Raw genomic sequence first — 26,954 nt, forward strand, 5'->3', positions numbered from 1 at the left:
GCTGAGATCACACCACTGCACTCCAGCCTGGGCGACAGAGCAAGACTCCGTCTCAAAAAACAAAAACAAAAACAAAAAAACAACAACAGGGAAACCTGAAAGCTAAGTGCCTGAGATGTATATAGGAAAGAAGGGAGGGTAAGGTGTAGGCTAGGAGAAGCAAGGCAACTGAACCTACAGAATCTCATAAATGCTCGAGATTTGGAGGCCTCAACTACCTCTGAAGGCATGGTATAGGTGAAAATTAAAATGGGAAGGTTGGTTGACAGTGTGCATAAGGAGAAATAGACTCCAGGTTCCTTTCTCTCCACTGGCAAAGCCACAATATTCCTCTCCACAGTCAAGACAGAAGAAAATAGACTCAATTTGGTGGAACATTGAATCAGGAAGGTTCTGGATTTAGGGACACCAAAGGAAAGGGTGATGTGATGTAACAAAGAGATGAATTGAAAGTCTTCATATTAAGTTATAAAATCCCCAGATACCCTTCCTACTTGGCTTCTGAAACACTGGAAGAACAGCATGGACTCCTTCAGGTTCAGAAAAACAGGGACTCTTTAGAAGATATCTCTCTGAAAGCATTTACCAGCCTGAGAATCCTAAGGATGTTAACATTTCCTCAACAAAATGGTGGGAATGAGTCCTACCAGTTGACAATCCCTGAATCTACAGAAAGAGCTTAAATTGACTTTTAATGTTTCACACTTACATATGAACATGTAACAATGCAGTAGCCAGAGCCAGTATCTGAGGAAATCTAACCAAAAAGGGAAATCAAGACAAAAATATACAAAGAACTCAGGAAACAGACAATATAGGCAAGAAAATAAAAATTCAAAAACTATGTATCCACAAAAGTTTTTTAAAATAAAAAATTAAAGAAGCAATATTAAAATTCTAAAAGATAGCAGAGGATATTATCTCTGTGAAACAGATAATACAGAGAATAAGAAAGAGCTCTGGAAGTTATAATTTTAATAGCAGAAATAAAAAATTCAGTAGAAGGTTTGGAAGATAAAAGTGAGGAAATTTACCAGAATATAATTAATAAATGATAAGAAAACAAAGTGATTCATCTAGGTGATTCAGTACCTAACAAATAGAAATTCCAGGAAAAAAGAACAGAAAATGAAAAAAATTGTCAGATCAAACAGACCACTTATAAAGTATCAGAGAAAAGAGTGGTGTCTTATTTTTCAACAAATACCTAAAAGCTAGAAGACAATAAAGTTTGACCTACAATTATTTATCTATCCAAACTATCAATCAAGTGTGAGAAAGGAAGAAAGACATTTGCAGGAATCCAGTATCAAAAACGAGGTCTGAAAAATATCTACCCCCCATGACTTTTCTTAGGAAGTTCCTAGAGGATATGCTTCATCAAACATAAGAGTCAATCAAGAAAGAGGAAGACATGAACTTCAGGAGATAGGAAATCCAATATAGGAGAGAGGTTAAGGGGATTCCCAGAATGAGAATAAAGAAAGGTCACTGAACAATAGCTGGGCAACAGGCCTGGAAAACAATCCATTTAGACTAGAATGAGTCTGATAATTCCAAGGGGTGAATAAATATCTCCTAGAGAGGAATGGAACTAATGGATAACCCATTTGGATTTTATCATAATTAGAGGAGTTTTCAGTTCCTTTGGTGAGTTTAAGGATGAATTAGAAAGAAGATTAGAAAACCAAACAAAGTAAAAAATCCAGGACAATTATGAACTCCTGGAAAAACAAAAAGTCATTTTTAAAAGAAAATATTAGTAATCTGCACACATTGAGTGCTTAGCTTTGTACAATATTTGCATAGTCATAATTTAAACATTCAATTATTTTTAAAATGTGATGTAACTATATTAGAAAGATGGAGGAAAGAAAAATTTTTGTAAGCATATGTGTGCATATGTGTGTATATGTGTGTGTGTGTTTGTATAACAGAGAGAGGAAAGAAAGAACAAAATTCACATTCCCCATGTATAGTAGGATGTCCATAGATAGTCTAAAACAGAAAAGTTTAAAAAAATAGTTGTATAAACATGTGCTATAGAGAGATAAAGGTAAATCCAAAAAAAAAAAAACAAGTTAAAGAGTTGAATATGGTCAACTTTGGAGACTGGAACTTGAAGGTGAGGCAAGAAGCTGCCTTGTTTTTAACATTAAAAGCTTTGACTTAAGGAAGTACTAGGTACATGAATTCTTAGATTAGAAGTCAATTTTTAAAAAGAGGTAAATGTTGGAAAGCAAAGAGCCCAATTCTGCCCTCCATTACTTTAGTGTGCCTGCTAGTAAGGCTGGATTAAGACTTTTGGACACTTTGACTACTGAGACGATTATAGTAAACTAAATTTGTAAATTAAAAAGAAGCTAGATTATAAAATAAAAAATACATATACCCTGAAGTTATAATAGCTTCTTTTCAGATTGTCTGATTGCAAGATTCTGAATACGTTCATTAAATGTATTTCTCAGTTTTGCTTGTGTTCTGGCTTGCATCCTGCTTGCGTCCTGGCATCTGCTTGTGTCCTGGCATCTACTGGAATGATTTATAGAACATTTCAGTGCTCATTCCATGTAACTGCTAAAGTGCTTGCTGCCCAAAACTGTGCAACACAGGAAGCCCCTTAATCCTTCTACTGCTTCTTATGACTATGATGACCCCTTATTGTGACCTCTTATGTTACCAGAACAGTAGAATGTAATTAATGCTGCTGCTGAAATGGAAGTTCTTTGATTATGACTACAGACATTAAGATGATGGGAGCACATGCTTTTGAAATACCTGTCTGGTGTGGAAACTCGTAGCAGGACCCTCATTACACATGAGAACTTTATTGCTTTCAGGACTGCAAGAACTTCCTGTCATTACATAGAAATCATGAAGACAATCCCATCACATTGTCTTATAAGGGTCTAACACTGCCCAGGTAACTGGTGTCTGTTTTGGTCCTATTACATTTTTGGGAGGCCCACTAACTATAATAATAGTTAAAGCTTATGAATCATTGTGGTTGTTAATATATGTCAGAATGTTAACAGGATCCAGGGGCAATTTAAGCTTAAATATGTCAGAGTATAAGCTTTGTCACTTCAAAATGAAACCTCTGTGAATGAACTGGCTTTACTCATGCTCAGTATCTGCCTAGGCACTTTGGTAATGCCCAGGTGCCTGCAGAGCATGTCAAGATAGGTATGTATCTTCTACAGACATCTTCAAGAGCTTCTTCTGTCTCTTAACCAGAGAAGAAAGAAAAACAGACATACACATGTCCTTTCTGGTAATTTCAACCAAGAAATTTTTAACTTTGAAACCCTGAAAATGCTGTGTGTAGTGGTTCGACCCCATTCCTGACCCCGATTTAGTTTGAATTCTGCTTGGAACAGGGACAGTGATATTTTTCCTTCTTACATCACAGGTGAGTGAACTGAATGAATGAGTTAGCATTTGTGTGGCTTCAGTAGATCCTGAAGATGATCTTTTGCATTTCAAGTTCAGTGTGTCAGTCTCCTTTATAGCATCAAGATTAGATTAAAGCCTTGAAATCAGTGATTTTCACCTTGAGCATGCATCCAAATTACTTAGAGGGCTTAAAATACAGGTTTGGTATGTGTCCAAGAATTTGTATTTCTGACAACTTCCTACATGATGCTGATGCTCTGGGTCCAGACTGTACTTTAAGAACTATGGCTTTATAGTCCTTAAGCCCTGACAGGATTATTGTACACACTCACTCCAATTTATACTTCAAACAGAATAATACTAAAGTGTAAAATAAAAGTTTTGTTTCCAAAAATTATAGAGAACTTAAAAGCTATAAGCTAAAATGAAATGTTTTCTTCCTAGATTTTTTTTTCCTCTTTTTGTGATCCTGTCCTGTGTTATGGGCTATCTGGCACTGTGTATAAGAGTTACTGAGCTTCCTTAGAAGCTCAGTATCCACATCAGGCATTTAGAGAGGTCTGGAAGGTTCAAGGCATTGTATTAAGAGTTGGATATTGAGACTCATTTGGAATATGGTCCTTGTCATGAGGTGGGCTCCTGGACAGACCAGTGCATAGTTTTGTGAAAGTACCAGGGAATACCTACTAGGTGCTTTTTTCATACATGGAAAACAAATTGTCATACATGAAGGCCCCTCATTTACAAAACTCTAAATTCTCATCAAAATTTCCCATGGGATACAAGAAGCAAGACCAGACATGAACAGGATAGTAAGTGATTCTAGGCAGAATTAGGAGAAAGAAAGAGGGAAGAAATGAAAAGGGAACAGAAAAAAAGGCCAGAATGAGGGCATGGGAAATAGCCAATAATATAGCCAATAGCGATTTTACTGAGGGCAGATATTTTGAAACATGACATTTCAATAGTTGAAATTTGTATCCTCGATTTCTTTTCCTCTTCTTCCTTCCCTACAAATGTTTGTAAAGTTTGTATTATAAGCCAGATGTCACAGAGTGACGAAGAAAACAAGTCCCTGTCTTAATGATTTCCCAGTCTAGTCAGGGAGACAGATAATTGCAGAACACTGTGATGAGTACACCACACACTGTGAACAAGGCAAATGTGTGTTGGGTATGTACTGGAGTACAACCCTAGTGCAATGTACAGTATCTCTGCTACAAAGTATATTAACTTCAATGAAACCATAATATATGCGTATTAAATGAATTAATGATTGGTGAGTTTCTCTTTTAGCTATGTAAACTTGATTACTGGAACTTCTTTCTAGTTAACACCAATATACATAATGTTCTTTGCTATCAGTATGCTAATAAGAGTAATTAATAATATTGTTGTAGGGATTTATTTATATTACAAACTCTTTTCCTTGCCACCTCCCCTTGCTACACATGGATCAAATGGAGCTGTCTGACAAGGTAGCAGACACGTAGCAGGTTCTCCGCAAGTTGTCACTAATCCTGAATCTGTTGCATTCTTTGGAGTTTTAAAGAAGTTGTAAAAAATTAAATTTTTCACAAGACATAAATCTCTATAAAACATAAACAGAAGGGATAATGGAAAACAGATATTGTGCATCCACATCAAAACGATCCAACTGGCTTATGATCCAAAATATCCCTTCTCTCTTCCAGTGAAAGTGGTCGCAATGTGTCAGTAACCAAAGATAAAACAGTATGTTGAAATATCTGTGAGACTAGCATGAGAAATTTTTTTCTGTCAAGGTGAAAAACATAATAGTGCAAGATTAACTGACTGTAAGTCATCACCACACTTAATGACTTAAGAGTTTGAAGAGCTTAAGCAAGGGAAGTTTGTAAGGGATTCAGAAGCCCTGATACTTTCTCTGGTCTATATCAGTGTTACTGTTTAGCAGAGATTAAGGAATTATTACCAAAGTTCTGTGAAAGAATTGAGGGATAACAATTTTCAAAAAGCAAAACTGATCAGACATATTAACACACTAAAGGAATCTTAATGGGAAGTGAGGTTTTGGAGCATCTGTGAAATTCTAATTACTTCTGTAACAACATCCAGTTTTGATGTACAAAGCCTTTTTATAAATATAGTTTACCAAGGACATGTATCATTCTGCTGATAACTTTTCTCAGCTAGAAGTACAGCTAATTTGGCTAGGCACGGTGGCTCACGTCTGTAATCCCAGCACTTTGGGAGGCCAAGGTGGGTGGATCAAATGAGGTCAGGAGTTCAAGACCAGCCTGGCCAACATGGTGAAACCCTCTGTCTACTAAAAATACAAAAATTAGCCAGGCATCGTGGTGGGTGCCTGTAATCCCAGCTACTCAGGGAACTGAGGCAGGAGAATCACTTGAACCCAAGAGGTGGAGGTTGCAGCAAGCCGAGATCACGCCACTGCACTCCAGACTGGGTGACAAGAGCAAGACTCCATCGCAAAATAAATAAATAAAATAAAATAAAATAAAATAAATAAAGCAGTACAGCTAATTTCCCAAACATTTAAGAATGTTAAAGTTTGTAGATTACCTTGGCTCATAATGTAGTTACTAAGATATGGAGACAGAATTTTCATTTCTAAGAAGTTCAAAGAAAATGAAGTCAGAGGTCATCTTCCATCTTTCTCACTGAGCAGTGATGATCCTAAACAGTTACTATAGTAACATGTGATCTGTTATCTGAGCAGTAATAACATATACCCATTTCTACATTTCAAGTCACTGCTTTCAAAGCACTCTCCTTGTTTGTTAAAGGTGACCTTTTCAAATCGTGCTCTAAAAAAATACAACAGTAGTATCCTAACCTACAGGATAAGATTCAAACTCCTAACCTGACACACAAGATTTTTTTTCTGGCCTTGGTGCTATACATCTAGGTTTATCAATCCCTTCCTCACACCTTACATTCCAGTACCACCAAACTTCTTGACATTTCCATGAATATACTATGTTGTTTCACACCTCTGAGCTTTCACACTACTTGATCCTTTGTAGAAAATGCTTCCCCTCCCAACTGCTTGGCAGCTCTACTTCTGTCTTTCTATTCATTCGCTAAGTGATTGTTGAAAAAAAAATTGTATGCCATACTATGTGTTGGCCTCAGAGAACATTATAGTGAACACAACCTTGCCCTGCCCTGACAAATACCAGAATTATAAACCTTCTACTTCTCTGTGAAGCTTTCCTTGGGTTGCCAACTGATTAGACCATATCCAAATAAGGCAAATACCCAGTTGTAACCAATAAAGCTGGTTCTGTACCTCACTTCCATTTTCTGTCAATAACTGCTGCTTGCCCACACTGCATAATAGAGTTCTCCAAACCTCTTGTGGTTCTGAGGGCTGTGCCATTCATAAATCATTCTTTGCTTAAATAAACAGTTAAATTTGTCTCCAGAGGCTGGGGAGGAGCGAGGAGAGGAGGATAGGAAGAGATTGGTCAATGAGTATAAAGTTAAAATTAGATAGGAAGAATAAATTTTGGTATTCTATTGCACAGTTGGGTGACTGTGGTTAGCAATATCATATTGTACATTTCAAAATAGCTAGAAGAGAAGATTTTGAATATTCTTACCATGAAGAAATGATGAATGTATGAGTTGATGGATATGCTAAATACACTGATTTGATTTTTATATAATGTACATCTATCTAAACACCACATTGTATCCCATAATTGCATACAATAATTATGTGTCAATGAAAACAAAATTAAAAACATTTTTAAGATATTTAAGAAATTAATTTTTTCAAAGTTATTCTTTTAACCCTACATTCTAAAAACTTACTGTAACTTAGGTCTTCTACAAAGACTATGTACCAATATAGTGATTTCAAAACTGGTTTTAAGGTAAATACAGAAATATTTTTTATGTATTTGTTTCTTATCTTGACCTACCATAAAAGCTCAATTCCTATATTGGTCATCTATGGATGCATATCAATTAACTCAAAAACATATGGGCTGAAAACAATGATAATAATTTAATATTTCTCATGGTTGCTGTAGGTCATGAATTCAGGAGGGTGTAACTGGCTGGTTGTGTCTCAGGGTCTCTCATGAGTTTGCAGTTAGCTATCACCCAGGGCCACAGTCTTCTGAAGGCTTGACTGGGGCTGGAGGTTGCATTTCCCAGGTGACTCACACAGCTGACCTCAGATCCCCTCCACATTGGCCTTCCCACAGGGAATCTTGAGTGTCCTCAAGGCTAATAATATGAGATACTGGGCACAGTTTTTAGACTGGCCAACATTGCTGCCTTGGGAACCTGGTTGTGGCTGATATTTCTACCCCAAACCTGCCTGGATGGACTTCATGTGGCCTCTGCTTCTTCTCATTGCCTTTTTTTTTTTTTTTTTTTTTTTTTTTAGACAGGGTCTCACTCTATTGCCTGGGTTTGAGTACAGTGGCGCAATCATGGGTCACTGCAGCCTTGACCTCCTGGGCTCAGGGTAATCCTCCTGCCTCAGCCTCCCATGCAGCAGGGACTACAGGCACGTGCCGTGATGCCTGGCTAATTGTTTTTTGTATTTTTTGTAGAGATGGGGTTTTGCCATGTTTCTCAGGCTGGTCTTGAACCCCTGGGCTCAAGTGGTCCACCTGACTTAGCCTCCCAAAGTGCTGGAATTACAGATGTGAACTACCATGTCCAGTCAAATTCATCTTATTGGCAGAGGCTGGTCATATTTCTACACCCTAATGACATGGGAGACTGGTAAGTTAGTCTCTGACATTCATGGCTTTAATGGGAGCTGGGCTCCGTCTCACAAAGTAGAAGATTCCCCTTACAAGGGAAATGAGAATGTAAGGCCAAAAATAACAAATATTTACTCTACTAATGGGCTCCACTGTTGTAAGGATAGAATTTTAGGAATAACCTAGAGATGTGGAAGGAGAGATGGCTCTTGCGTGTCTTGTGGAAACATCTCCTCTTTTGGCTTTCATAGAAGCTAAGGAGTAGGTGATGCCAGGTAATCATTTTTCAATTTATCTTCTGTTCTGCTAACTATAGAGAGAGCTACATGCTTCACATGGCAATTGTTAGGGTTTGCATTCTAATGAAAAGTGAGAACTCATCCTGGTGGTAATGTAAACTAGTACAATCACTATGGAAAACAGTATGGAGATTCCTTAAAGAACTAAAAGAACTAAATTCCTTAAAGAACTACCATTCAATCCAGGAATCTCACTGCTGGGTATCTACTCAAAGGAAAAGAAGTCATTATATGAAAAAAGACACTTGCACATGCATGTTTATAGCAACACAATTCACAATTGCAAAAATATGGAACCAGCATAAATGTTCATCAACCAATGAGTAAAGAGAGTGTGCTATGTATACACCATGGAACACTCTTCAGCCATAGAAAAGAACAAAATAGTGGCATGCACAGCAACCTGGATAGAGTTAGAAGCCATTATTCTAAGTGAAGTTACTCAGGAATGGAAAACCAAACATCATGTGTTCTCACTTATAAGTGGGAGCTAAGCTGGGGGGACACGAAGGCAGAAGAATGATATAATGGACTTTGGGGACTCAGCGGGAAGGGTGGGAGGGGATGAGGAATAAAAGACTACACACTGGGTACAGTGCACACTGCTGTAGTGATGGGTGCACCAAAATCTCAGAAATCATCACTAAAGAACTTATCCATATAGCCAAAAACCACCTGTTCCCCAGAAACTATTGAAATAAAATAAAATACAATTTTTTAAAGAAAACTTAAAAAGAAGAAGTACTGCTGATACACTTTCCTTAAGTATTTGAATCAGTCTTGAAACCAGATCAACCTCCTATTACAGAAAAGCAGGTTTTGTTTTTAAAGCTAAGTTTCTTCATGTTGGCAGATAAGAATAATTAAACTCCCCAAACATTGGCTACTGTCTCCACAGGGAAAGCACAAATGAAAAAGTTAGGGTCTGGCTTCCACAAATCTCATCTTAGCCTATATCCACATTTAATTACTGAATGTCAATCCAAAAAACAGACACTTCCTCTCTTCCTTTTACTAGTAGGTACTGTTCTTAGAGGTTTCTCCTGTTGTATTCAAAATGAAACAAGAATTTCCAAACTCCTTAACTCTTGTTTTTAATCATCTATAAAATTCAGGTGAATATTTGCAGTGTGAAATAACCATAGTAAAAATATTTTATTTTCTATCTTCTGGTATTTTTCATATTTCCTATAAGTAGCAAGTTTGTTTTTCCCAAGTTGATCCACTTTTTCCCAACTATTTAATTTTGGTGTAGGCAGTAGGGTCCTATTGATATACTGAGAAGCTGCTTCACGCAAAGCACTGTGGTGGACATCATGGGGAGGCAGTGTAAATTTGCCTTGGGTCTTTTGTAGCAATAATGCACATTTATGTATAAGTTTAATATACATTTAAGCTTTACTAGAGTTGTAGAAGATAGGGTTTTGTTTTGTTTTGTTTTGTTTTTTTGTATCAATGAGGCAACCGAGTCACAGATTTTTACCTCTCCAAACATCACAGAATCAGGATTCAAACCCCAGTCCTCTAAGCCAGCTCACATACTTGTCCTAATATGCCCCAGCTCCCTTCCTACTGGAAAGCATTTGAGGCCGTTCTCTCCTAGACCACCTTCTTCCTTTTCCTCCCGTGCTTTTCTAGTCCAGCCTCCTAATGTGGTTTGGCATTGACACCGCTGATGCTACAGGGTTGACAACAACTTCCTTGGCGGTGGCTTCTGTCCTCTACCAATAACATCAATTCTCTGAAAGAGCTGGGGGTGGACAAGAAGTGGGAGGAATGGTCATGTCATTATTTCTAATACTGCTCTTATCAAATACCCACCTTGTTAAAGGAACCAAAACAATCATCTCCATCCTCAACCTTATCCACTTCAACCTTTAGGCTGGGTTTTCTAGGAAGCAGTCTCTGACAGAGTTGAGTAGGCAGCACTTTTATGCAGGAGTGCCCTTGGGATTGACCCTGTGGACATAAGGAGAAGGATGCAGGATGAGGCAGAGGGAGAAGTTGAGCAGTCATGCAGGCCTGACAAGCCTTAGCCAAATCCACAGGGAGCTCCAGTCCCATCAGAGTTGCCAGCAAAGGCCATAATGGTTCGGTTCTCTACCCTCTACCATGATCAGTCATTAAAGGTTGCTACTTGGAAAGTCATGATTTGGGGCAAGGCAGCTTTCTGTGGCTAAAGAAGTTCCTGAAGGGGCCACAGCTGGAGGCTGTCTGTCTACTCCCAGCAGTTAGGGTAGCAAGTTCTTCCTTCAAGGAGGATCTGCGTAGTGCATCTCCATTTCTGGGGTGTTGAGGGAGACAGTGCAGAGACTACCCTGCTTCGCAGAGACTACCCTGCTTCGCAGATTCTTTGACAGTTTTATTGCCATTTTGCTGTTCACTGTTGTCACGGGAGAAGCTTAAGGAAAAATCTTCACCAAGTTTGGGTCAGCTAAGCCTCTCAGCAGAGTAGAGCAGCTTTCACATTGCCCTGCTGATTCGCAGCCCCTCATAATAAGTCATGGGGCTGTCCTCTGGAGAGGTGGAGAAATGAGATGGAAGACATAATGATCACCCCAAATTTCAACCTTTTAGAGGGGGAGTTTTGTCTGATGATCTTATTTTTTAAAAATTATCACGTGAAACTTGTTATTTGGGTATGGCACTTCTATGGGATGTTAGAAAGAGCACTCTCACATTGGGAGTCAGGAAACCACAGTTCTAGTCTACGCTCTGCCCCTTTCTATTATAGCTCTATGACCATGTGCAAGTCATACAGCCTCTCTTGGCCTTAGCCTCCACCCCTGTAAGATGAAGAAATTTGACTTGAAGCGTTCTAGGGTCACATCCAGCTCAGAATCATGATGAATCTCTATCATTTAGGCCAGCGGTCAGCAAACTATGGCCTGCATTCCAAACCTGTCTCACTGCCTGTTTTTGTAAATAAAGCGTTACTGGAACACAGCCATGCTCATTCATTTACCTATTGCCTATAGCTGTTGTCATGGTACTGCAGCAGACTTGAGTAGTTGCAACAGAAATTCTATGGTCTATAAAGTCTAGAATATTTACTACCCATCCCTTTACAGAAAAAGTTTTGCTGACCTTGATCTAGGCAAATCTTCCATCACGTCCCATGCCGAGGAGTAGGAGGAGAAATATGAGCCATGAGGATATGGCTTTGCAATAATTTGGCAAAGACTGGTATCAGTCAAGTAACTGCTATTTCCTAAGTATTCCTTAGGAAATTAAGAGCAAGAGGAGGGTTAAAGATTAGGTAAGAAGCATTGTAAATGTACAGTGCACCAAGGGCAGTGTCTGAGGATTCCTGAGTAAGCAATGTCTCAGGTGCTTAAGCGAGATCTTGTTTGCCAAAATATCCACCTCTGCGGTCCCTGCATCAGCTCTTTATTACCCACATGGCAGGATGTTTAGCAGGGAGGGCAAACACAGGTTTTTCTTTTGTGATCAAGGTCATTTGTCCAGCAACTGAAATGGGTAAAGGGAAATTTTAGAAGAAAATTTTCGAAGAAATGAGAGGAGAAACTCTCTCTGTTGGTGAAATGTCAGAATTATCAAGCTGTCACTCCTTCAGGGAAAATGCCTTTGCTGGTGAGAGACCATAGAGGTAGGAGGAATCCTGACAACATTATTATTATGAGCTGTGCTTTGCACTCAGGAAACACAGTATCCAATTGTTTAATGTGTCTTCGTATCATTTTGTTTTCATCTCATTGTCAAAACATCCCCATGGGATATTGTCAAGTGTCACAATCCTCATCATTCTGTATTTCGCAGATGAGAAAAGAGACTTCAGGATGATCTTGCCTGACATAATGCTCATAACATTTACTGTTGGTCCCAGCCATTTGCTTCGTAGCATTTGTTTCCTTTGATTGTTCTTTATCTTTGTTAGCACAGGCATTGTCTTCCCAAGTAAAGGCTATACCTCTGACCTGTGTCTTATATCAGATCACAGAATGTCAGAATTGAGGGAAGGCCTTCAGTCTAATGAAACTACTGAAATATAAAATGAGGGAAGTGAGACCCAGGGAGGTGGCCTGAGCTGGTGAGAGAACTAAAAGAATAACTGTGGTCCCCTAACTTGAAGGCTATTGCTTTTTCCACAGACCTCATTATACTTCTTTGCATGCCCCATACGTAGTCTAGTGTCTTATGTATATGTACTCCATAGTACTGCTAGGGATCATCTGTATAGATAGCCCATCTTCTTAATTGACTGCAAGATTTTTATAAGTTAAGAATCACAGCTACTATTTATATTGCTTTTGATTTTAACTCCCACCTATTGAGCATATGAAATATATGGCTTAAAAAACTAGAAAAAGACAAGCAAATTAAAGCCAAAGCAAATTGAAGGGAGAAAACTATAAAAACCAGAGTGGAAATAAGCAAAATAAAGAATGGGAAAACAATAAAGGAAGTCAGTGAAACAAAAAAAAAATAGGTTCTTTGTAAAGATCAACAAATACTGACCAATAAAATAAGAGAAGATTCAGATTAATACATTAGGAATGAAAGAGGGGACATTACTACTAACCTTAAAGAAATAAAAAGGATTATAAGCATATACTACAAACAACAGTATACCAACAAATCAGATAAATTAAATGAAATGGACAAATTTCTAGAAAGACACAAATTACTGAAACTGACTCAGAAGCAATAGAAAGCTGAATGCAGGGATGTGCACCTGTACTCCCAGCTACTTGGGAGACTGAGGTGGGAGAATCACTTGAACCCAGGAATTCAAAGTCAGCCTGGGCAACATAGCAAGAGTCTGTCTCTAAACATAAATACACAAATACTTTTTTAGCAAAAAGAAATAGAAAACTTGAATATGCCTATCATATTCTCTAGGACATAGATTTTCTATATACAAAATCATGTTATCTGCAAATAGAGATAATTTTACTTTTTCCTTTCCAATTCAGATTCCTTTGATTTCTTTCTCTTGCCCAATTTCCCTGGCTATAACCTATAGTACAATGTTATATAAAAATGGCAAGAGAGACATTCTTGTCTCATTCCTGATCTTAGGAGAAAAGGTATACTATTCGTTTTTCATGTTACTGGATTTGACTTACTAGTATTTTAATAAAGGCAAAATTAAGGTTTTTGTATTATGCTTTAAGTTCTGCGATACATGTGCAGAAGCTGCAGCTTTGGTATACACATGCCATGGTGGTTTGCTGCACCCATCAGCCCGTCATCTACATTAGGTATTTCTCCTAATGCTATCGCTCTCCTTGTCCCCCAACCCGCAACAGGCCTTGGTGTGTGATGTCTCCCTCCCTGAGTCCATGTGTTCTCATTGTTCAACTCTCACTTATGAGTAAGAACATGCTGTGTTTGGTTTTCTGTTCTTGTGTTAGCTTGCTGGGAATGAGGGTTTCTAGTTTCATCCATCTCCCAGAAAAGGACATGAACTCATTCTTTTTTATGCCTGCATAGTATTTCATGGTGTATATGTGCCCATCTTTTTAAAATTATACTTTAAGTTCTAGGGTACATGTACACAATGTGCAGGTTTGTTACATATGTATACATGTGCCATGTTGGTATGCTGCACCCATTAACTCATCATTTACATTAGATATATCTCCTAATGCTATCCCTCCCTCCTCCCCCCACCCCACCCCCACGACAGGCCCTGGTGTGTGATGTTCCCTACCCTGTATCCAAGTGTTTTCACTGTTCAATTCCCACCTATGAGTGAGAACATGCGGTGTTTGGTTTTTGGTCCTTGTGATAGTTTGCTGAGAATGATGGTTTCCACCTTCACCCATGTTCCTACAAAGGACATGAACTCATCCTTTTTTATGTCTGCATAGTATTCCATGGTGAATATGTGCCACATTTTCTTAATCCAGCCTATCATTGATGGACATTTGGGTTGATTCCAAGTCTTTGCTATTGTGAATAATGCCACAATAAACATACATGTGCATGTGTCTTCATAGCAGCATGATTTATAATCCTTTGGGTATATACCCAGTAATGGGATCGCTGGGCCAAATGGTATTTCTAGTTCTAGATCCTTGAGGAATCGCCACACTGTCATCCACAATGGATGAACTAGTTTACAGTTCCACCAACAGTGTGAAAGTGTTCCTATTTCTCCACATCCTTTCCAGCACCTGTTGTTACCTGACTTTTTAATGATCTCCATTCTAACTGGTGTGAGATGGTATCTCATTGTGGTTTTGATTTACATTTCTCTGATGGCCAGTGATGATGAGCATTTTTCCATGTGTCTGTTGGCTGCATAAATGTCTTCTTTTGAGAAGTGTCTGTTCATATCCTTTGCCCACTTTTTGATGGGGTTGTTTGATTTTTTTCTTGTAAATTTGTTTAAGTTCTTTGCAGATTCTGGATATTAGCCCTTTGTCAGATGGGTAGATTGTAAAAATGTTCTCCCATTCTGTAGGTTGCCTGTTCACTCTGATGGCAGTTTCTTTTGCTGTGCAGAAGCTCTTTAGTTTAATTAGATCCATTTTTCAATTTTGACTTTTGTTGCCAATGCTTTTGGTGTTTTAGTCATGAAGTCCTTGCCCATGCCTATGTCCTGAATGGTACTGCCTAGGTTTTCTTCTAGGGTTTTTATGGTTTTAGGTCTAACATTTAAGGCTTTAATCCATCTTGAATTAATTTTTGTATAAGGTGTAAGGAAGGGATCTAGTTTCAGCTTTCTACATATGGCTAGCCAGTTTTCCCAGCACCATTTGTTAAATAGGGAATCCTTTCCCCATTTCCTGTTTTTGTCAGGTTTGCCAAAGATCAGATGGTTGTAGATGTGTGGTATTATTTCTGAGGACTCTGTTCTGTTCCATTGATCTATATCTCTGCTTTGGTACCAGTATCATGCTGTTTTGGTTACTGTAGCCTTGTAGTATGGTTTGAAGTCAGGTAGCATGATGCCTCTAGCTTTGTTCTTTTGGCTTAAGATTTTCTTGGCAATGTGGGCTCTTTTTTGGTTCCATATGAACTTCAAAGTAGATTTTCCCAATTCTGTGAAGAAAGTCATTGGTAGCTTGATAGGGATGGCATTGAATCTATAAATTACCTTGGGCAGTATGGCCATTTTCACGATATTGATTCTTCCTATCCATGAGCGTGGAATCTTTTTCCATTTGTTTGTGTCCTCTTTTATTTTGTTGAACAGTGGTTTGTAGTTCTCCTTGAAGAGGTCCTTCATATCCCTTATAAGTTGGATTGCTAGGTATTTTATTCTCTTTGAAGCAATTGTAAATGGGAGTTCACTCATGATTTGGCTCCCTGTTTGTCCATTATTGGTGTATAGGAATGCTTGTGATTTTTAGATATTGATTTTGTATCCTGAGACTTTGCTGAAGTTGCTTATCAGCTTAAGGAGATTTTGAGCGGAGACAATGGGGTTTTCTAAATATACAATCATGTCCGCCAACAGGGACAATTTGATTTCCTCTTTTCCTAATTGAATACCCTTTATTTCTTTCTCATGCCTGATTGCCCTGGCTAGAACTTCCAACACTATGTTGAATAGGAGTGGTGAGAGAGGGCAGCCCTGTCTTGTGGCAGTTTTCAAAGGGAATGCTTCTAGTTTTTGCCCATTCAGTATGATATTCGCTGTGGATTTGTCATAAATAACTTTTATTATTTTGAGATACATCCCATCAATACCTAGTTTAGAGAGTTTTTAGCATGAAGCACTGTTGAATTTTGTCGAAGACCTTTTCTGCATCTATTGAGATAATCATGTGGTTTTTGTCTTTGGTTCTGTTTATATGATGGATTGTTTTATCCATCATATAAACAGAACCAGCCTTGCATCCCAGGGATGAAGCCAACTTGATCGTGGTAGATAAGCTTTTTGATGTGCTGCCTGATTTGGTTTGCCAGTATTTTATTGAAGATTTTTGCATCAATGTTCATCAGAAATATTGGTCTAAAATTCTCTTTTTTGTTGTGTCTCTGCCAGGCTTTGGTATCAGGATGATGCTGGCCTCATAAAATGAGTTAGGGAGGATTCCCTCTTTTTCTGTTGATTGGAATAGTTTTAGAAGGAATGGTACCAGCTCCTGTTTATACCTCTGGTAGAATTTGGCTGTGAATTCATCTGGTTCTGGACTTTTTTTGGTTGGGAGGTTATTAATTATTGCCTCAATTTCTGAGCCTGTTATTGGTCTATTCAGGGATTCAGCTTCTTCCTGATTTAGTCTTACGAGGGTGTGTGTGTCCAGGAATTTATCCATTTCTTCTAGATTTTCTAGTTTATTTTCATAGAGGTGTTTATAGTATTCTCTGATGGTAGAATTTCTGTGGGATTGGTGGTGATATCCCCTTTATCGTTTTTTATTGCATCTATTTGATTCTTCTCTCTTTTCTTCTTTATTAATCTTGCTAGCAGTCTATCAATTTTGTTGATCTTTTCCAAACACCAGCTCCTGGATTCATTGATTTTTTGAAGGGTTTTTTTTGTGTCTCTATCTCCTTCAGTTCTGCTCTGATCTTAGTTATTTCTTGCCTTTTCTGCTAGCTTGTGAATGTGTTTGCTCTTGCTTCTCTAGTTCTTTTAATTGTGATGTTAGGGTGTCAATTTTAGATCTTTCCCAATTTCTATCGTGGGCATTTAGTGCTATAAATGTCCCTCTACACACTGCTTTTAATGTGTCCCAGAGATTCTGATATGTTGTGTTTTTGTTCTCATTGGTTTCAAAGAAGATCTTTATTTCTGCCTTCACTTCGTTATCTACCCAGTAGTCATTCAGGAGCAGGTTGTTCTGTTTCCATGTAGTTGAGCAGTATTGAGTAAGTTTCTTAATCCTGAGTTCTCGTTTGATTGCACTGTGGTCTGAGAGACAGTTTGTTATGATTTCTGTTCTTTTACATTTGCTGAGGAGTGCTTTACTTCCAACTATGTGGTCAATTTTGGAATAAGTGTGGTGCTGAGAAGAATGTATATTCTGTTGATTTGGGGTGGAGAGTTCTGTAGATGTCTATTAGGTCAACTTGGTGCACAGCTGGGTTCAAGTCCTGGATATCCTTGTTAACTTTCTGTCTCGTTGATCTGTCTAATGTTGACAGCAGGGTGTTAAAGTCTCCCATTATTATTGTGTGGGAGTCTAAGTCTCTTTGTAGGTCTCTAAGGACTTGCTTTATGAATCTGGTGGCTCCTGTATTGGGTGCGCATATATTTAGGATAGTTAGCTCTTCTTGTTGAATTGATCCGTTTACCGTTATATAATGGCCTTCTTTGTCTCTTTTGATCTTTGTCAGTTAAAGTCTGTTTTATCAGAAACTAGGATTGCAACCCCTGCTCTTTTTGGTTTTCCATTTGCTTGGTGGATCTTCTTCCATCCCTTTATTTTGAGCCTATGTGTGTCTCTGCATGTGAAATGGTCTCCTCAATACAGCACACTGATGGGTCTTGACTCTTTATCCAATTTGCCAGTCTGTGTCTTTTAATTGGGGGCATTTAGCCCATTTACATTTAAGGTTAATACTGTTATGTGTGAAGTTGATCCTGTCACTATGATGTTAGCTGGTTATTTTGCTCATTAGTTGATGCAGTTTCTTCCTAGCATCGATGGTCTTTACAATTTGGCATGTTTTTGCAGTGGATGATACCAGTCGTTCCTTTCCACATTTAGTGCTTCCTTTAGGAGCTCTTGTAAGGCAGGCCTGGTGGTGACAAAATCTCTCAGCATTTGCTTGTCTGTAAATGATTTTATTTCTCCTTCACTTATGAAGCTTAGTTTGGCTAGATATGAAATTCTGGGTTGAAAATTCTTTTCTGTAAGATTGTTGAATATTGGCCCCCAGTCTCTTCTGGCTTGTAGAGTTTCTGCCAAGAGATCCGCTGTTAGTCTGATGGGCTTCCCTTTGTGGGTAACCCGACCTTTCTCTCTGGCTGCCCGTAACATTTTTTCCTGCATTGCAACTTTTGTGAATCTGACAATTACATGTCTTGGAGTTGCTCTTCTCAAGGAGTATCTTTGTGGCATTCTCTGTATTTCCTGAATTTCAATGTTGGCCTGCCTTGCTAGGTCGGGGAAGTTCTCCTGGATACTATCCTGAAGATTGTTTTCCACCTTGGTTTCATTCTCCCTGTCACTTTCAGGTACACCAATCAGACATAGGTTTGGTCTTTTCACATAGTCCCATATTTCTTGGAGGCTTTGTTCATTCCTTTTCATTCTTTTTTCTCTAATCTTGTCTTCATGCTTTATTTCATTAAGTTGATCTTCAATCTCTGATATCCTTTCTTCCACTTGATCAATTCAGCTATTGATACTTGTGTATGCTTCACGAAGTTCTCGTGCTGTGTTTTTCAACTCCATCAGGTCATTTATGTTCTGCTCTAAACTGGTTATTCTAGTTAGCAATTCCTCTAACCTTTTATCAATGTTCTTAGCTTCCTTGCATTGGGTTAGAACATGCTTTTTTAGCTCAGAGGAGTTTGTTATTACCCACCTTCTGAAGTCTACTTCTGTCAATTTGTCAAACTCATTCTCCCGCCAGTTTTGTTCCCTTGCTGGTGAGGAGTTGTGATCCTTTGGAGGAGAAGAGGTGTTCTGATTTTTTGGAATTTTCAGCCTTTTTGTGCTGGTTTTTCCTCATCTTCATGGATTTATCTACCTTTGGTCTTTGATGGTGACCTTCAAGTAGGGTTTCTGAGTGGACGTCCTTTTTGTTGATGTTGATGCTATTCCTTTCTGTTTGTTAGTTTTCCTTCTAACAGTCAGGCCCCTCTGCTGCAGGCCTGCTGGAGTTTGCTGGAGGTCCACTCCAGATCCTTTTTGCCTGGGTACCACCAGTGGAGGCTGCAGAACAACAACGATTGCTGCCTGTTCCTTCCTCTGGAAGCTTCATCCCAGAAGGGCACCCACCAGATGCCAGCCTGAACTCTCCTGTATTTGTCTGTGGACCCCTGCTTGGAGGTGTCTCCCAGTCAGGAGGCATGGGGTTCAGGGACCCACTTAAGGAGGCAGTCTGTCCCTTAGCAGAGCTTGAACACTGTGCTGGGAGATCCGCTGCTGTCTTCAGAGCCAGCAGGCAGGGACATTTAAGTCCGCTGAAGCTGTGCCCACAGCCTCCCCTTCCCCAAGGTGCTCTGTCCCAGGGAGATGGGGGTTTTATCTTTAAGCTCCTGACTGGGGCTGTTGCCTTTTTTTCAGTGATGTCCTGCCCAGAGAGGAGGAATCTAGAGAGACAGTCTGGCTACAGAGGCTTTACCAAGCTGCGGTGGGCTCTGCCCAGTTCAAACTTCCCAGTGGCTTTGTTTACACTGTGGGGGGAAAACCACCTACTCAAACCTCAGTAATGCAGATGCCCCGCTTCCCACCAAGCTCGAGCATCCCAGGTTGACTTCAGACTGCTGTGCTGGCAGCACACATTTCAAGCCAGTGGATCTTAGCTTGCTGGGCTCTGCGAGAGTGGGATCCACTGAGCTAGACCACTTGGCTCCCTGGCTTCAGCCCCCTTTCGAGGGGAGTGAATGGTTTTGTCTCGCTGGTCTTCCAGGTGCCAGTGGAGTATGAAAAAAAATTCCTACAGCTAGCTCAGTGTCCGCTCAAATGGCCACCCAGTTTTGTGCTTGAAACCCAGGGCCCTGGTGGCATAGGCATCCGAGGGAATCTCCTGGTCTGTGGGTTGTGAAGAACGTGGGAAAACCATAGTATCTGGGCCAGAGTGCACCGTTCCTCATAGCACAGTCCCTCACAGCTTCCCTTGGCTAGGGGAGGGAGTTCCCCAACCCCTTGCGCCTCCCCTATGAGGTGGTGCCCCACCCTGCTTTGGCTCACCCTCTGTGGGCTGCACCCACTGTCTAACCAGTCCCAGTGAAATGAGCCGGCTACCTCAGTTGGAAATGGAGAAATCACACACCTTCTGTGTTGATCTCACTGGCAGCTGCTGACCGGAGTTCTTCTTACTCAGCCGTCTGCCCAAAATTAGTTTTTAAAAATTAACATGGGGATTAAGGATTCAGCTATTTTTTCAGAAAGCAGAGCTTTAAGAAAGCAGAGCTCTAGAACCAGGGCTTCATGGATGTGAGACCAGTGCAGTTACACAGGACCCCAGGTTCAGGAAGGAGCCCACACAAGGGGTTTCATAAAATTTTATCTTTGAATTTGTATTTTATGAGTGAAAGCTGGTAAGACAGTGGATACAGGCTCAGGGCTTAAAGCCTTGCTCATGTGCTGTCTTGCCTTTAAGACATCTACCTGGGAAGGTTCCTCTGCCACCCACTCCTAATCCCCACCCCATAACTACTGCAACCTTCCATTCCCAGTGTGGTCCTAGGTAATACTGAGGAAGACTTGGGGTGAAGTAAGACTGCCAGGTCCCTATAAGTGTCTATACTCCTCTGCAGAGTATCTGTCCTAGTTCTCGAGGGAGAATGGCATTAAATACCTAACGAAAAGCACAATGACAGGTCCACAGACAAATACAGATCCCCCCAAAAACCAGCTTTTTTCTCTTGTTTCTTGAACAAGGATTTCTGCATTGTCATTTAGCACTGGGCCCCACAAATTATGTAGCTGGCCTGTCTAGAGCCTTACTACTCAAAGTGTGGTTGCAGGACCAGCAGCATTGGTATCACCTGGGAACTTATGGAAATGCAGAATCCCAAGTCCTACCCAAACCTACTAAAGAACAGTCTGCATTTTAACAAGATCCCTGGATGATTTGTATGACATTAAAGTTTGAGAAGCAGTGGTCTAGAACACACTCTGGGATTCAGTGACCTATTGGAGGACATCTATGATTCTAGCCCCAATTATTTTCATTATGATTGTTAAATGAATTGTCCCTTTCTTTGACATAAAGCAACTGCTATTCATGTTGGAAGATGGGATGCAGAGGGAAAGAAAGTTGGCCGGTAAGAAACACTGAAAAAGGAATTGCTCTGAGCACCAAGCTTTGCCAACCCTGTTGCTTGAAATGACACTTGCCCTGTTTTCTACCTTGGGCTTAGCTTAGCATCTTTCCTAGCAGCACTGAGTGCCTTATTGAGGGGAACTGTAGCCAGCTTAAAATAAATTACAGCTCTTCTGGAAATTGCTTTGACCTTTATTTGCATAAGTCTTCAAAACTTGCTAGCTCTGGAAAAGATGGGAAAGGAGCACCTTATTTTTATTATTGGCAGAATGGATTTTTGAGCCTGTTTGTGAGTTACTTGGCATGGTATGGTTGGTTTTGTTTTAGTAACTATTTAGGTTCTAGGAAAAATTATTTTAAAAAGCAACCAAGAGGAATATGAAATAAACCCCTATGCCTTCCTCTTGCCCACTCCCCAGGCTTCCCTGGGGAAAAGTATCTGTCCTGGCCAGAGCTAGTGGGAAGATTGGAGCTGACAGAAAGCTGCTGTCCGGTTGCAGTGAGGGCTGAGGCAAATTTCTTCTCCAGGTGTGGAAGGGATAATCTCCAGGAGTGAGAGAAATAGGAGCAATCAGTCTCTGGTACTTGTGTCTTTATCATGAAGTCATAATTGGTGAATGTACTATGAGCAACACATTGTTAATTTGTATTATGCCATTTACAAGATTTGTCGCTGTCAATTCAGTATTTCCATAACTAGGGATCTAGTCTAAGGAAAGATCAGAGATTGGCACAGAATTAAGCTGGAGAATATTCATCTCAATTATACCTATAGGAGCAAGAAGTTCAAAGTGGGATGCATGCCCCAGCAGGTGGTGCAAAAAGAGGGTGTATGTGAGACATATTAGAATTTGCATTTAACTTTTAAAATTTTAAAAACAGGGCAGTGGCTCATGCCTGTAATCCCAGCACTTTGGGAGGCCGAGGCAGGCGGATCACCTCAGGTCAGGAGTTCAAGACCAGCCTGACCAACATGGCGAAACCCCATCTCTACTAAAAATAAAAAAATTAGCCAGGCATGGTGGCGGGAGCCAGTAGTCCCAGCTACTTGGGAGGCTGAGGCAGGAGAATCACTTGAACCCGGGAGGCAGAGGTTGCAGTGAGCCGAGATCTCACTATTGCACTCCAGCATGGGCAACAAGAGTGAAACTCCGTCTCAAAAAAAATAAAAAAGGTCAAATATGGTGGCTCACACCTGTAATTCCAGCAGTTTGGGAGGCCGAGGTGGGCTGATCACCTGAGGTCAGGAGTTCAAGACCAGCCTGACCAACAGGAGACCAACAGGAGAAACGCTGTCTCTACTAAAAGTACAAAATTAACCAGGCATGGTGGCACACGCCTGTAATCCCAGCTACTTAGGAGGCTGAGGCAGGAGAATCGCTTGAACCCGGGAGGTGGAGGTTGCGGTGAGCCAAGATCACACCATCGCACTCCAGCCTGGGCAACAAGAGCAAAACTCCGTCTCAAAAAAAAAAAAAGAAAGAAGAAAAAGCTTTACTAATTTGTAAGATGGGGACTCCACCTTGCTTCTTTACTTGGTCCCTAAGTCAGGCAGGCACATATTATATGAGATATGTTGAGAAAAGAACAGGAATTTCATAACATGAGTCTCTTCTCTCTGACATAGCAACTGCATGGATATAATTTATAAATGATCATTAGAGTGGACAGTTTTTTACTGATGGGGTACAAAGTACCTTATAAGAGATCTAAGGAAGTGTGCAGGGAGGACTCTGCCCCCAGTTTCGGGGAGGAAAGAGCAGCACAGGGCCAAATTGTAAATTCAGCTCTATGGATTGCCCTGAGCTCTTGCTAATGGGCCAGTTTTAGCAGCCTTTTCTTTTTTTTTTTTTTTTTTGAGACAGAGCTTCGCTCTTTCACCTAGGCTGGAGTGCAGTGGTGCAATCTTGGCTCACGACAACCTCCGCCTCCCAGGTTGAAGTGATTCTCCTGTCTCAGCCTCCAGAGTAGCTGCGATTACAGGCATGTGCCATCACACCCAGCTAATTTTTATATTTTTAGTAGAGATGAGGTTTCACCATGTTGGCCAAGCTGGTCCCAAACTCCTGACCTCAGGTGATCCTCCCACCTCGGCCTCTCAAAGTGCCAGAATTACAGTTGTGAGCCACTGCGCCCAGCCCAGTTTTAGCTTTTTAATGGAAAGTAGTGTTGTTTCAGTTGATGGAATGTTTCTTTCCCTCAGTTTCAACTTGTTTTATAAGAGCCTTCAGGATGTTTCATTAAAAACTGTAGCTCTCTCAGCAGATTTCATTACACCTCAACTTTCATTACCAACTCTACCTTCTGAACACAACTTTGGCCTTCTGCTCCATTCTGCTGTACCTCTGTTAAGCATTTTGCTTTCCACTGCAAAAAAGCTAATGCTCAGGTATAAGATTAAGATGAAAGGAAAACTAAGCTTATTAGAAAAATTCCTAGTCATTTAGTCAAACATCCACACCTGCTGAAAGAGAATGGCCAAAGGGTCCTCGGGAACACTTGCTTTTCTATAGATACATTTCCCCCTGAGTTTTCTAGGATAAAAAGCTCATCTTTGAAATAATGATGTTTTGTTTAAACAATCCTTTGTGAGAGAGGCTTTGTCCTGGAATGCCTTGTGCATATTAAAACTGTAAATAATCTTGTCATTTGGAATAAATCTTCTTAATGTGCATGTTATAATTGAATTCATCTCTAATTAATGTAGCATTACCATGTGGCAAAGGTGGATTAGCTTCTGTTTTCTGATTGCCCTTGAACATTGCCTCGAAGTTGCAGGATTGCTGATGAAGTCAATAAGGGCTGTGCATTGATTTTCAGACACAAAGACCATTCCCAGCATGGCTGCAGACGTGTCCCCAGGACCAACAATTTTCAACAGTGTGATGGCCAGGACCAAGATGAAACGCATGAGGGAGTAAGTAGCATGTTGCCTGCCCCCTAGGAAGGTGCAGTGTTAAAGCATATTGACCAAGTGTGTGACCCAGTCATGTGATACTGTCTTAGTCCATTTGTGCTGCTGTAACAAAATACCTGGGACTAGGATGCTCCAAATTAGAAACTTCTCTCTCAAATTCACTTTCTGTATTGGTGCTGGTTGAATAATTAGGGAAGTTTGGCAAGAATTATTTTTCAGTTGATTTGCACTTATAGTATTCTTGCAGCACAGCACATTCTCATCCATACTAATGTTTGCAAGCTAAGGAAAAAAAATGCTGAAAATTATTTCCAAGCCTAAAGCTGTTAATATGTTTATATACTTACTGTTTTCCAACCCTACCTGTACCAGAGTGGTCATATAATAACATAATTACCATGGCAAGAAGTGATTCCCAGAAACTGGAAGTGAAGGAGTTTGGATTAATTTTTCCCTCTGTAGAGGGAAGCTACCTCCACCTCTCCTTGCTTGGAGGAGATAATATAGAAGGTGTTGCTAATTTCCCAGTTGATAGTCTTTAAAGAAAAGAAAAGTGGTTTGCTTATTTTACCCATAAAAGTTAACAATGTCGTGTCAGATTTTTGATCTAAGACTTCATTACTTTTGCAAAGTACACTATACCCCACTTCCGAGCATATTATGAAATGTTTTAAATAATTAAAATGAAAATATTTTGCCAAGTTAATTGGCCAAGATGCATTCTAATGATTTTATTCCTAGTGTGTTGTTTTTCTCCTTATTGCTTTACTGTAATTGACCAAGTACTTTCTGGCTCACCTTTTTAATGTGGGCTAATGCAGTTTGAGTTATTCCCCCGTGGATGGTATTGCTCCTTTAGTGCAATAACCTGCCATCCTTTTATATTTTATATTGTGACTCCTTATGCCATTCCAGAAAAGACAAAAAGGAAATCAAGGCTGCAAAGCTGCGTATCATTTGAGCATGTTGTGTTTTCTCAGTTTCAAAGACTTAGAAGCCAGCCAGAAAGAGGAAATCTTGCTGTTCTTTCTCCGCACAGTGATTTTCTCTGCACAGTGATATACTGCATGCTCAGCATATGAATCTCAACTATTGGGATGCCAAGAAGAACAGTTAATGACATTTGTCTCCATAGAGATTATAATGTAGAGACAACACAAAACTTAAAATGCAGAACGTTAAGTGACAACATAATGGTTATGTAATATGAAGGGATAGTTAATAACAGTCCCCAAATGGGAGCGTGACCATGAGCCAAATAGATGATGAGAGCTCTAAGGTCAGAAAGGGGAAGTTGGAAGGCCTCTGGGAGAAGCAGAGATTTAGCCTTCACAGAGTGATATAATTTGGAGAGGTAAAGAAAAAGGAGGAGAAACTGGAGGTCAGCAGATTTGGTGTCTGAGTCTTGGCTTCACTAATAAATGGCTGTCTAACCTTTCACAAGTGATTTTCTAAGATTCAGTTTCTTCATCTGTAAAATGGTCATGTTAATTGCCACAGCTGGATACCCAGGAAGCATACTCAGAGATGGAAATTAATGTGTAGGAGGAGGTTTGTGAGGGAATCTTCTGGAGACCAACACCTGTGGAAAGGAGGAGGAAGGAAGCAGACTAGTTAGGGAGAAGTCAAGCTGTGACACAGGTCATTAGAGGCCTCTGCCAACCCCATAGGGAATTATGGGGCTAGATGGCCCTGCAGGACTGTCCTGAGTTGGGACAAGAGGGCCTTCGTAACCCCATCAATCAGACATTGCATGTGGGCCACTCTGGGAAGGGGCCGTGACTGAGCAAGATGTTGACTTCTGTATTTACCAGTATAGACTTCATCTAGATTTACCAGTTGTTAATATTTTGCCACATTTTTATAATTTTTCTTTATATCTATCTATATAGTATATACACATATACACTTATAAATTATTATTATTACTGATCCATTTGAGAATAGATTCCATGCATCACAATTCTTCATCCCTAAGTATTTAAATGTGTAGCTTCTAAAAACAAGAACATTCTCTTATATAATCACAGTCTGATGATTGAATTTAGGAAATTTCACATCAGTACATACACTATTTAATATACAAATCCATATTCAGATTTCATTGATTATCCCAATAGTACCCATTATAGCAATTGTTTTTCCAATTCAGGATACAAGCCAGGATCACACATTACACTCAGTTGCTACGTCTCTTTGGTGTATTTACTCTAGAATGGTTCCTCCATCATTCTTCGTCTTTCATGACAATGACATTTTTTAAGAGTTCAGGCCAGTTGTTTTGTGAGATATCTCTTACTGTGGGTTTGTCTGTTCCTTCCTTATCGTGAGCTTCAGGTTATACACTTTTGGTGGTAGCCTACATAAGAAATATTGTGTGTCCTGAACTGTTAAACATTTAATTATAGGAGTTTCAGCCACAAATAAAAGTAGTCAGAGTAGTATAATTTTTCTATAGACTAATCAACCCAACCGGTTCAACAGTTATCACCCATGACCAATCTTGTTTTTCTATACTTCCACCTGTTCTCACATGTTACTTTTAAGGAAGTCCTATTCATCATATATTATATCTATAAATATTTCAGTGAATATGTGAATTTTAATCTGTTCTTTGACATTTTCCCTTGAATGTCCATTAGGCATCTCAAGCTTAGGATTTCCAAAACCGAATTCCTAAATTTCCCTACCACACCTGCCCTCTCCACAGCCTTCCCCATTGTTACATAAGCAAAGGCGAGATCT

General features: G+C 39.8%; 1 protein-coding gene across 23 annotated transcripts in view; it reads left to right on the forward strand.

The window, feature by feature from the left end:
• Positions 1 to 26,954, forward strand: part of LOC105490389 (NIMA related kinase 11) — a 310,323-nt gene that overhangs the window by 218,063 nt on the left and 65,306 nt on the right. For 20 of the 23 annotated variants that reach the window (XR_011619681.1, XM_011755916.3, XM_011755919.3 and 17 more), the window contains one exon: positions 24,113 to 24,209. The exons of the other annotated variants lie outside the window; for them this stretch is intronic. Coding sequence is in view for 19 of the 20 variants with exons in the window: in XM_011755916.3 (XP_011754218.2) it covers positions 24,113 to 24,209 (97 nt within the window). In the remaining variant the exon portion in view is untranslated. The remainder of the gene's footprint in view (positions 1 to 24,112; positions 24,210 to 26,954) is intronic. 23 annotated transcript variants of the gene reach the window in all.

Source organism: Macaca nemestrina, chromosome 2 (assembly GCF_043159975.1).
Source record: "Macaca nemestrina isolate mMacNem1 chromosome 2, mMacNem.hap1, whole genome shotgun sequence".
NCBI lineage: Eukaryota > Metazoa > Chordata > Mammalia > Primates > Cercopithecidae > Macaca > Macaca nemestrina.